General features: G+C 53.3%; 3 protein-coding genes across 3 annotated transcripts; 1 reads left to right on the top strand and 2 right to left on the bottom strand.

Moving 5' to 3' along the window:
- Positions 1 to 299: 299 nt before the first annotated feature.
- T069G_01123 (uncharacterized protein) lies at positions 300 to 1,238 on the top strand (the record flags this gene model as incomplete). The annotated part of the gene is made up of 1 exon (XM_056168333.1): positions 300 to 1,238. One exon carries the CDS (start codon positions 300 to 302, stop codon positions 1,236 to 1,238), a length of 939 nt encoding a protein of 312 aa, XP_056033649.1.
- Positions 1,239 to 1,753: 515 nt separating this feature from the next.
- On the bottom strand, positions 1,754 to 3,250 carry T069G_01122 (amidohydrolase family domain-containing protein; the record flags this gene model as incomplete). The annotated part of the gene is made up of 2 exons (XM_056168332.1): positions 1,754 to 2,922; positions 3,004 to 3,250. 2 exons carry the CDS (start codon positions 3,248 to 3,250, stop codon positions 1,754 to 1,756), a joined length of 1,416 nt encoding a protein of 471 aa, XP_056033648.1.
- Positions 3,251 to 4,337: 1,087 nt separating this feature from the next.
- T069G_01121 (acyl transferase domain-containing protein) lies at positions 4,338 to 10,707 on the bottom strand (the record flags this gene model as incomplete). The annotated part of the gene is made up of 2 exons (XM_056168331.1): positions 4,338 to 5,446; positions 5,511 to 10,707. 2 exons carry the CDS (start codon positions 10,705 to 10,707, stop codon positions 4,338 to 4,340), a joined length of 6,306 nt encoding a protein of 2,101 aa, XP_056033647.1.
- Positions 10,708 to 12,329: the final 1,622 nt, after the last annotated feature.

Below are 12,329 nucleotides of genomic sequence, written 5' to 3'. Positions count from 1 at the left end.
TTCTTCTTTTCCCTCTGACTACCTACACATACAGCTTCTTTCTTTATTTTTTGACTGGCTTTTCTTTTCGAGATTTTGTTGTGGCTTTGTGCTAATCTCGTTTTGCTCTTCTTCTTCTTTGTTTGTTAATAGGATTCTGCTAGGATTCTACACTCTTCTCTTGATATATCTTCATTGTTGTTGTTTCTCATCCCACGGTTTGGGGAGCAACCGGGTTGTTTGCTTGTTTTCCTGTATTGAAGGAAGACTGAGGCACGCACACAAAGAACATACGCAATACCATATGAAAACCACTTCAAATGTCATCTGCCGGCAAACGCTCGCTTCGTTTGCCTTCGTCTCCGATTCAGGGGCAGGCGAAGCGACGTCGCGGTGCCGCTTCCAGCCCTCTGACTGCAAGTTTCAACTCTGCCAGTGGTGAGGCTTCTTCGCCTTCTTCGCAGTCGGGTATAAACGTTCAAGCTTCTACAGCGTTTGATATAGCGGCGACATATCACAATCTCCCACAAATGTCTCTCCAAGCACCAGGTCCAGCTCCAACGTCGGTTGTAAGCATGGCATCTCAAACACCATCTCGAACACAGACAATCCGTTCACGAACATCGCCATCACTCCGCATGGGAAGCTGCTCTCTCGACGAAATGCTCCTCTCCATCCCCCAAGGCCTCGCCTCTGCAGAACACACCCGCCGCAAAGACGCTCTTCAGCACGAAATCACCTTTCAGGAACGCAATCCGCCGATTCTCCCGCCATCTCAAGTCCAAGATTTACCTCCGAAGCCGTTCATAGCGGATTTTCTAAAGTTCCCCGATGGTATCAGCGACCCGGAGCGTCTGCAGATTGAAATGCGTAATAATGAGATTGCCGCTGAGCACCAAAAGATTGATCGCCAGCGGAACAACCAGGCGGCGAAGAAGTCTCGACAGGCTCGTCTTGAGGCGTTGAATAATACGAGGGTGCTGCTTAATGAGAAGACGGCGGAGTGTGCTTGGTTTAGGATGAAGGTGCTTGCGTTGGGGGGAAGCACGGCGGACTGGAACATTGTGCCTGCGGGAGTCAAGACGAGGCTTGTTAAGGAGATTGATGGACGGGTGAAGGTTGTTGAGGGGGAGGTTGCGGATGCGAAGAAGAGGGAGGAGGCGAAGAAGAGGGCGGATAGGAATAAGCGGAGGGCGGAGGCGAGGAAGGAAGATGAGGGGGAGGAAGGGGAAGAGCAACATCGAGAGTCTTCAGAATAGGGGTATGGGGATCAAGGTGTTGGGTTTGGGCTGTTCGACATGGAGTTTGAGGATTACGAGGATATGGAGTGATTTCTTTGTTATGGACGGTGAGAGAAGGATGGGAGAGGCGTTGGAATCGAATGGAGGATGACGGAGGTTGAAACCACGTGTTGGAGAAAGACTTTTTTTTTTTCGAGATTGCTTTGGCTTTGGAGGAGCGAGAGCTTGTTGTTGAATCCGGTGGGCTATATGAAAGGGCTGGGGCTGGGATTGTTAAACATGATCGAAGGAGAAAGAGGCAAAAAGGGGTGTTTTTGACATTCTGATCAAACGTTGATGGGCTTTCTTCATTCTGCTCTAAGCTCTAGATATATGAAAATGGAAATCCAATGTTCTCTAAACCAAAAATCTAACAGTTCCCTCCTCCTGAATCTATATACCTTATCTTTCGCCCTATAGCCGCTCTTCATTTCATTTCTTCGTCATGATATTGTTGTGTTTTCGCTCTTGATAAGATTTGATCGTCATGCTCGTCATTTCCGTCTATGCACCAGCCTGCCCTTGACCCAAACCCGCTTCGTGTTCCGGTCGTCTCCATTGTACACCCACTTGGCCACTCTATCACCCCAAGTCTCCCACCCAAACATGTCAACGAAGCCATGGTCGTCATCTTCATCGTGCACCTCCCCATCGTCATTGACTTCGTTTAAAGTCACCAGCTGCGCGTCCCACTCCATGCCTACTTCGAAACGCCCAATCTTGTCTTCCAGCCCTACACATCGAGCTCCTCCCCTCGTGGCGAGATACAGCACCTCTTCGACCGTCAACTTGGCTCTCTCCCTTTCTTTCTCTTCCTCAATGGCCATGGCTACGTGCCGGCTCACCATTGCGGCTTGTCTGGCGGCTTCTAGGATCGAAGGGCTGTATCCGCCGCTGACGTCCGTCCCTAGCCCAACATCGATGCCCTTATCCCACATCCACCGCACCCTCGCAGGTCCACTGGTCAAGCACGTGTTACTGCATGGGCAGTGAGAGACCTTGGACTTCTTTTGCGCAATGAGGTCTGCCTCTTCCTCAGAGATGTGCACCGCATGGGCCAGCACCGTCCGCGGCGTGAGCAGGCCACACTTGTCGTAGAGGTCGGTGTATGAATTGCTCTCTGGGAACAGCTGCGCCACGAGCTGGATCTCGCCGGGGTTCTCCGAGACGTGAGTCTGGATGGGGAGGCCCGTCTGGCGATGTAGCTCTGCCAGGCCCTTCATGGCCTCGGCCGAGCACGAAGGGGCGAAGCGAGGCGTCAGAATGGGCGAGACGACGTCGAAGCCCGGGTCGATGCGGCGTATGTGGTCAATCACTTGCTGCGTCGCCTCCACGCTGTCGCTCGCAGAGGCATCGCGGTAGTAAGCGGGATTCATGTCAGGCCTGTCCATGCATACGCGGCCGACAAACGCTCGCTGGCCCATGGACAGACATAAGTCCGCGAGGAGGTTCGTCGCGGCGACATCGCGGGTGGCGAAATAGGTTGCCGTTGTGGTTCCGTGGGAGAGCGTGCGGCGGATGCATCTGGCATACACGCGGCGCGCTTTAGAGAGATCCTTGAGGCTGGCTTCGAGGGGGAAAGTGTATGTCTCGAGCCATTCCAGGAGACTTGACTTGCCAAAGATGCCGGCATTGGCATACTGAGAAGCGTGGATGTGTGTGTCTGTGGTGACTCTTGTCAGCATGAACGTCCACCAGCAGCAATGGCAATGATCATGATGGTATCCTTCAAAATCAAACTCACCGACAAAGCCCGGAAAGAAAAACTGTCCCTCGGCCGCCTCCGTCATGTCTACCTCTGCCTCGTCCCAGCCGAGCTTGGCCAATAGCCGAGCCTTGACCTCGCTCAAATCGTGCGCATCCCGCTCAATGGCCGCAATCTTGCCGTGGACGTCGACGGCGATTCCCGCCTTGTGCAGGAAATCCAGGTCCTGCTGCGTCTTGGAGTGGACAAAGGTGCCCAGCAGCAGCAGCTTTCTCTGTGGTGACATGTTTGATTCAGATGTGAATGTGATGTTGTGTGTTTTTCGTTACTCTCTGTTACACAGAGACACACTCTCTCTCACTCTTCCCCCGCTCTTCTCTCGTACTCCCTCTCTTTCTGATACCTCAAGATGGCCTCAATCTCGTTCTAGTTCTCTTATCTCCTTGTGATGATGAAGCTATGAATCTAGTTTATCAGCCTCCCTTCAACACTGTACCGCTAATAGGGGACCAAAAGACGTCAGCAAGCCCCACAGCCGCAGATGCACTTCGATTGTATGTTACTGCAATCAAGTACAAGCAATAACACGCAATACTTACCGTCAGCTAATCAACCTTCAATTCCGCAAAATCCAGCAAAAGCAAAGACACAAACTCCCAGAGAAGCTTCTCCGCCGGGCTCTTAAATAGATTCCCCAAGCCCCCAAAGATTCCCCCCATGGGCGCCCGGGATTAGGATTTGGGGGAAGCGCTAAAAGAGTAGCAAACAATGCCCCCAAGTCCCCAATGCAAGGGACAAACTTGTCAGAAAATGCGGCTAAGCTCGGCGGTCGCCGTGGACCGACGCTGGGCGGAACGGTTTGCACCGCCATTTGCATGCTGAGTCAGCGGCATGCAGCTGATAAGGCTTCATTCATGTGCATGTGCGTATCAACTTCATTCGACCAACGGTTTCTCTATCTTGTAGATACGATATGACTGGACTGGGCAATGGCATCTTCCATTGGACCAATCGCTTAATCACTCTTGCATGGATGGCCAAGTCTAGTGCATACGACTTTGATTGTCGCACAAGATGTGCTCGTGCAAAATACGAGGCAACTCACGGCAAGACAGTACTAGCAGCTCCTTGATATCACTTACACAGCACTCAAACTTCAACAACATGAAGAACTAAAAGAAGATATTTTTTCATTACATCTATTGTCATGGTAAATTCATCACTAATATAAAAAAGAAAAAGAAATCTTAGGCATCTATTGGCCTCCCATCCCATCCATCAAAATAAAAAATCATATAGTAGTACCACCCTTTCCCCCCCATATACGCCACTGGCTCTCACTCATTCATGTCACACCGTTTATTTTCCACCATCTAAGCAGCCAGTCCAGCGCCCTCGTGATCGGCACTACCACCACTCTCGCTTCCAGTCGACTCCTCATCTTGGACATACTTGTCCCAGTTGGCCAGGACCGCTCCAATCTTGGGAGAGTTGGTCAACTTGTACACATCCTCAAAGTACTCCTTGGTGAGGGCAAAGGGCTTGGCCGTCACGTTGGGGATGTACTTGCCCACCAGCTTGGACGGGTCAATCGTCGTCTTGTGGATCTTCTTGAGCAAGAAGGATCGGAAGGGCTTGACACCGGATCGCAAGAAGGTAGAGTGGAAAGGCACGTCAATGCCTCGGAGCGGGATGGTGGCAAAGCCACGCTCCAGCTCCAGAGGCAGAGGCTTCTTGAGAGTTGCCTCAGCGCATCCGCGGATAATCTCCCGCAGAGCACCCTTGGCCTCCTCAATGTTGCTGCGCATCTCCTCCACGTCAATCTTCTGCATCTTGAGGAAGTTGGTAACTCCTCCAAGAGTGTCCAGAGCGCGCAGATCACCAGCACAGACGTACTGCATGTTGGCAATGTTGTAGTTGACAATCTCCAGCAGCCAACCAGTCTCTTCCGAGATGTTGTTCACGACAAACTGAAGAGCCTCCTCGTTGAATGTCTTGGAGATACGGCTGGGGTTGACGGCACACATGGAGTAGTTGGAGCGACCAGAGGCATCACGCTCGACAGCAACCTGCATCGTCAGACCACGGTAGAAGACGACCGAGACCAGACTCTCAATGGGCATGACGTCAGCCAGGGCAGCCAGGGCTGAGTATTCACCAAGAGAGTGTCCGGCAAAGGTGCTGTCTCGGGGAACAAGTCCCTTGGACTTCATGTCCTCGAAACTGGCCTTCTCCATCAGCGTCAAGGCAGGCTGGGTAAACTGCGTTGCCGACAGGAGACCGGTGGGTGACCTGTAAGTGTAGAAAGTGGTCTTCTCGTCAATGTCCTTGAAGATTCTCTCCGACTTGACAGTGCCATCGGCGGCAACAGTCTCAAAGGTCATGGCCATGTAGTTCTGGCGAATGGCCTTACCACGAGGACCACCAAAGTGCACAGTGAGCTCCTTGGGGTTGTTCTTGACAATGTTGGTGATGGAGAAGCCTTAAAAAACCAGTTAGTAAAAAAAGACATGATTGTAAAAAACAAAGTAGCAATCGAGACTTACCATAGTTGTCGAGCAGGTACTTGTCGGCACGGTCCCAAACCTCCTTGGCAACAGGGCTGCTGCCATAGAGATCCATACCCATACCTTGCTCCTGCGAACCCTGTCCGGTAAAGACATAGGCAGTCACAGGCTGCTCCACCTCGGCCTCACCCAGCAGAACCTTCTCCTCCGTCTCGGCGTTGATGGCCTCGAGCTTGATAATCTTGCGGCCCGTCACCATACCAACGTGCTGCAGCTTGACTTGGATGGCGTCGTTGGGGAGAACCATGCCGACCAAGGAAGCGTGGAAGCTACGGACTCGGCCAACGTCGTTCTCGGCAGCCCAGGTCTCAACCAGGCTTCGGACTGCGGCACTGCTGTACATGCCGTGGGTGATGGTGCCAGGAAGGTTGGCATACTCCGAGAAGACGCGGGACACGTGGATGGGGTTGTAATCGCCCGACACACGTGCGTAGGTCTCGTTGGAAGCGGGTGCTCGGAGCTGCAGGGGAGTTCTGCCGCTCAGGGGAATGGCATTCTCAAAGTTGATCGGCTGGTCCAACAGGGTACCGTGGCGCTCAAGGTAGTCAATCACGGGGTTGCCGTGAGATTCACCAGCCTCGTAGTCCACGCTGGCGACCTGGATGACCTCCTTCGTGGGAAGCTCCAACAGGACCTGGCCACGAGTTTCGACGCTGCTGAAGACGCTCTTGTTCTTAAAGCGCACCAAGCTCTGCAGACGGAATGTCAGGGTCTGGCCCAGCAGGTTGATCTCGTTAGGGATCTCGTCGAGGGTAAACCACTGCTTGGATCGCAGCACGGCCACATCCTTGGTGGTTGCCAGGTGCACCTGGACGGGTGTCTCATCCTTGCGCTGGAAGGTGTTCTCGTAATCCGTGTAAGCACCACGGTACAAGAACTGAGAGGTGACCTCCATGACCGGCTTGCCGTCTCGGGTGATGGTGCCGCAAACCTCAACCATCTTACCCGACTCTTGGTTGATGACGGCGTTGATCTGAGCCGTAGTCGTCACCTCGTCACCCATCTTGAGCGGCTCGGCGCCAGGGATCATGCGGAAGCCGTTGGACAGGTGGACCAGCTTCAGAAGGTCACCGTCAATGGTGCGAGGGAAGATGGGTTTCGTGATGGCCTTCCATCCAAGGACAATGGCAAAGTCCATGGGAGCATACATGATCTTGCCGGGTCGGTTGACGAAGGCCTCACCGGTGTTGCCAACGGCATGAACAAAGTCGTTGATAGCTTCGGCCGTGATGGTGGTGCTGCCTCCGTCAAACTTGCTCGTAACCATGGCATCGAGGTCCAAGGCATCATTGCCGAACCAAGCCTTCCAGTAGAACTCCTTGATGCGGTCGTTGCGACCCTCCATAACTTCACGGATGGGTGCGTATCCAGCATCGGGGTGGTAAGTGAACTTCAGAGGCAGCGCAACGGGAGTTCCCAGGGCGGTGGTCTCTTTGATCATGTTGATGAGAATCTCGTTCTCGCCATTCAGCTTGACCTCAATAACATCCACGTACTGGTTGTGTCTTGGCTGCTCCTTGACGACAATCGTGGTCTTGGAAGGCTCGTTGGGGTACTCGATCTCAACGAACAGGCCATGGACAGGGGCAAAGATGCGTCGAATAGGGTTCGTCTGGAACTTCTGGCCCTGCGCGACGACGTCCGACATGAGAAGAGCATGTCTCCAGTTGCGCTTGGGTCCCGCAAGCAGAGACAGCCAAGAATCAAGCGAGGGCATGGCGCTGGCGGGAGATGAAGCAAGGCGGTAGGTGTTCTTGTGAGTGTCATAGCTGACGGTGAGGCCCTCAACATCAAGAGGAATCTCCGTCTCAACAAGCTTGCCACCAAAGTACTCGATGGAAGGAATAGTGGTCTCATCGTCGTTGTAGAAGTCCTTAGTCAAAGACGCAATGTGGGAGTTGTGAATGTTGTCAAGAATGTCCTGGATGGGCTCATCAATGACAGTGGAGAACTTGGCGGCGGTAGGGCCCTGGAGAATACAGGTTCGGCCAACATCCTGGCCAATGACCGCGTCAAGGTCTTCAGACTGCCACAGGGAATCCTTCTTGAAGTAGAACTCAAAGTTCTCGTCAAGAGCGGGGATAAAAGTGACAGGCTTCTGGCCAGGTCGCAGGCAGAGGATGAGGAAGTACTGAACGTCCTGTGCGTTGATGATTTGGTGCTCAGCCTCGGGGTAGCTGGCAAGGATTCGATCAACAGCGCTGTAAGGCTCCTCAAGGTCGGCGTAGCTCTGGAGAAGAGAAGGCTGGCCAGACTTGGTGGTGAATCGCTCCTCGACTCGGTGGATGAAGTCTCCAGTCAGACGAGTGTAGGATCCATCAATCCATCGAGACTGGTGCTTGACGTAAAGGAGCTCAACCAGGCGTCGAACAACCTCTGCGTAGGTCATGTCCTCGAGGTCCACAGCCTTGCCATCCTTGTTGCAGCCGAACCAAACCTTTTGGAAGTCGTCGTTCAGCTTCTTGATGATGTAGTCTCGGTTCTTCTTCAGCTCAGCAACTCGCTTCTCCTTGGGGATGTTGAAGATCTTCTGGTCCATCTCTGCCCAGAACTTGACACCGCGAGTAGCCAACTTGTGGATTGGCTCGCCCATTTCGGAGCGCACGGTGATGACACCACCAGCAGGGCCCTTGTAGGTCTTCTCCCACTCTCCATCATCAAGACCAGGAGCGTCGATAATGGCCTGCTTGGCGTTCTTGCTGGTGTGGGCCTCCTTGGCGACCATCATGCGGCTACCAAACAAGCAGCCGTCAAAGGGCATAGGAGGGTATCCGTACTTCTTAGCCCACTCACCAGTGATGTATGGGTAGGTGTCATCAGCACCACCAAAGCCACTACCGGCAACCAGGATGATGTTCTCCTGTCGGCGAATTCGGCCATACATCTGGAGAACAGGCTGGTGGAAATCCTCGAAAGAGTGGTGACCACCGCCACGGCCACCAGTCCACTGCATAATAACAGGGAAGGTGGGGTTAGCCTTGGCAATGTTGATAACGGCCTGGATGGCCTCGACTGAACCGGGCTTGAATGCAATGTGCTTCAGGCCCAGAGTCTCGATGTACTCCTGGGCAACCTCGATCGAGGGCACACCGGCACCAATTGTCAATCCCTCAATTGGCACACCTTCAGCACGAAGTCTGCCGAGGAGGGGAATCTGCCAGCCCATTGCGCGAGGGTTGACATAGATGAGGTTGACAGTAATACCACGGCCCGCAGGGATGGCCTTCTCGATCTTCTCGAGCGCGGCAGTCATCATCTTGGCATTGAAGTAGCCACCACCAGCAAGCTCGATGTGGTATCCGGCGTTCATGGTAGCTGCAACAAAGTCCCACGGGACGGTTGCAGGAGTCATACCGGCAACCATGACGGGAGGCAGACCAAGCAGACGGCTCATCTTGGTATCCACGTACTTTCGGCCGCCCGAAGTCTTGATCAAGCGTGGGCCGTATTCCTTGACCCAGTCGATGGCAAACTTGACGGCGTTCTCCTCGTCTCTATCGAAGATCTCGGGCTTGTATCCGAGTTCGCCCATAGTGCCCTCGATGGTTCCGGCAAGGATGACTCGGATACCGGTACCCTCCTTGTTTCGGCTCGTCAGGGCTCCAAGACCAGAAACACCACCGGGACCAAAGTCCAGGATGTGAGTGGCCTGTGGGAAGACGGTCGCCTTCTCCCAGTTGACAGGATCCCGTGTGATTAATCGAACCAGGGCCGGCACGATGTTGCCGCTGACTTCGGTACGGATATCCTTACCGGTGTTGGTGTCATAGACAGGGATGCCCAAGGCACTGGAGTCGATGCTAACATCCTTGAGATCTTCATCGATGATGATGGTAGCATCCTCCAGATACTTGCTGTGGAAAGGAGCTGTGATGGGAAGGAATCTGTTGGCAAATCGAACCTTTCGCTCGGTGTGAGGAACTCGGGTCTGGTCGAGACCAGTCGGGGCCTTAACCTTGCGAAGCTGAGAGTTCAGACCGTACAATGAGGTGGGAGGGCCCGTAACAACCAGGTTGCGAGGGCTGTTGATGAGAGAGACACCGATATGACGGTGGGCTGGAAGGTATTGGTTTGTGGCATCAATGTGCTTCTGAACCTCTTCTTGAGACAGGTCACGGATGCTCAGCATGGGAGTAGGAGTACCTTCACCGTGCTCCTGAGACTCTCGGAGCATGGTTGGGGTCATGGATGTGGTGGGGAAAGCCTGCTGGCTTCGGGTTCCGATCCAGAACAGAACGGTCAGAATGGAACTGGTGATCTCGCGCCAAGAATCCCAAGAATCAGCCGCCGCGGTAGCAGCAGCCATGACAATACCCTGGGAGTGACCAGTGGTTCCGCCGATGCGTTCCCTCAGAAGACCAGGGTGAATACCCAGGACCTTGCAGGTAACTTCGTAGTGCGCCATCTGAACCAGCCCAATCAAGGGAAAGCTGACGGGTGCAGTGATGAGGTAGTCAACGTCTGGGGTGGCCTCTGGTCTGTGTAGCCATTGCAGGATATCGAGCCCCTTGGGGAACATCTTCTCCGCGCTGGGGTGGTTGGAGAGAGTCTGAAGAAGCTCGGCAGCATTTGCAATGAGCTCTCCGACGAAGCTTGAGTACGTCTTGGAGATTTGGCGAAGCTCGTCAAAGTACTCCTCAATGTTGCCCTGGCCGCCAAAGATGGTGTAGATCTTGGCCGAGTTGTCGTCAGCAGCCCTCAACAGAGCAGACTCGTGAGGCTTGATGGTGCGGTTTGAGACGGCGCGAGCAATGTAGTAGCATCGAATGACCTCGAGCTTTTTTGACTCGATTCCAGGCAAAGTGGCGGCCAGAGCGTGGACCTCGTTGCCCTGGAGGTAAGCTCGCTCGAATTCGTTGAGCAGCAGCTTGAGGACCTCCTCGTAGGATCCCGCCGCATCATCCTCTCCCTCCTCCACCTCAGAGGCAACAAAGCCCAGATATCTGGCAACTAGCTCGGGTGTCGATGAAGGCTCGTCATCTTGAGCGAGCTCGTCGGTTGCCGGAGGTAGGCTGGCAACAAACCGATCTTTCAGTTCGGAGGCGTGGAAGTGGAGGTTGGTTGGAACGAGAAAAGAGGTTTCGAGAGAGCCGTGAGAGAGAGTCAATGGTCGCAAAGAGGCACTGGATCGAGGAGTAGAGATGCCCGTCTGAGGGCCAGTCGCAGTCCCGTACATGATGGCGGTGTGAAGAGGGTATAATGAGGGTTGAGTCTGCGGGGTAGAACACGATCAGTGGACTGGGTCTTTATTTTTTTGTTTATTGTGTTTCGTGGGCATCAATGAGTGACAAACCTGAAGCAATTGACAATTATTAGGGCAACAGACTGAATGTCACTCTCGTGCCTTGTCTACAATTGCAAATAACGTCGAGAGAGGTGTGCAAAGCCCAACCCAAAACAAGTAAAATTTGTTGCCTGAAGAATCAAAGTCTTACAGAGGGATGGCAAAGGGAAGGGCGGGCAAGCTTGAAGATGCGGGAGCAATGAAGCAGAACCACACCAAGCAAACACGATGAAGATAAATGAAAAAGAAGAAGAGCAGTGCCACCACTATGAGGAAAAGATGGGAAACCCGGACGAGAGGAGGGGGGGAGGGTTGAAGCCGAGATTTACAGTCTAGATGCCGCTCAACGTCCAGAGTCGCGGCGGCGCTAATGGAAAATTCACAAAGCGACTACTTTAGCACCCATGAAGGTACGCACAGGATAACAAGTACACGACATGTACATGGGCCAGGTCAGGCTCGCCATTCGCAGTGACCTCACAGAGGGAGCTTGCAACAGACTCGCCAACTTTTTTAGTTCTGTTGGGGATAAGTCGAGAATTTCCCCTTGCCCCAGCTGGGCTGGACCCCACCATGGGCAGCCGAATGTACCGGTACAAGGGTCCGATTTTGGGGAGGGATGTCGCAGCAAGGAGTGTTGAGTGTGTGCAGCCACGCAAAGCATGTACTTACACGATCACTGTCTAAGATGCAAACACAATGTCTTGTTTGGTGGTGAAGGTGAGCTACAGGTACACGTTACACCAGACATCGAGATCGAGAACAGCAGCCGTTGGTCGATGAGATGGATTGCCATGCATGGCAGACTTGATCGGCATCATGATAAGGCACGGAGAAATGAGGATGAGGATCAATACGCCGCCTCTTCATGGCGAAAAGCCACCACATAGAGTCGGGTGTTTCTTTTTCCATCGAGCTGAGAATCGATTTCCCCAATATCCATGGCGTATCTGTTGATATCCAAATGGGCTCTTCATCTGGGTCCAGATCCAAGCTTTGCCAAGTGACGATGGACTTAAGGTGGGATGCGAAGAGTATTTCCTATACAGGCAATGCCAACTGCTCTCAATTGCCGATGAGACGGCCTCCAGTGGGAGGATCAGTAAACAAACAACTCGATTGTGATGTGAAATCATCATCCTTTGGGGCTTCAACACTTTGATTCTTTCTCTCCGTAGCAGTCATCGTTGCCAGTTGAGTAATCCTCAACCCCAGGGATCGCTGTCCAACGATGCTACTGAGCGACATTCGCGAAGCTTCATGCTTCAGCTAGCATCAATAAAGGTCCTTTTCGGACATCCGAGGGAAATGGGATCCTGATCGAGGCCGGCGGCCCGCTAGCGGCCATGATAATCATCAGCTTAAGCAAGACAAAACAAGCATAGGGCAGATGCAACGGCCAGGCAACTGAATTTCGCTCCGAGGCTACCAGCTATGCGTCGTAACGCTTCCTTGGATGAGGTTATCTCGGCCAGAATCATAAAAGCTAAATTTAGGGGCCCCTGGCGAATCCA

This window comes from Trichoderma breve, chromosome 1 (genome assembly GCF_028502605.1).
Source record: "Trichoderma breve strain T069 chromosome 1, whole genome shotgun sequence".
In the NCBI taxonomy this organism is placed as follows: Eukaryota; Fungi; Ascomycota; class Sordariomycetes; order Hypocreales; family Hypocreaceae; genus Trichoderma; species Trichoderma breve.
This window is presented reverse-complemented; position numbering and strand designations above follow the sequence as displayed.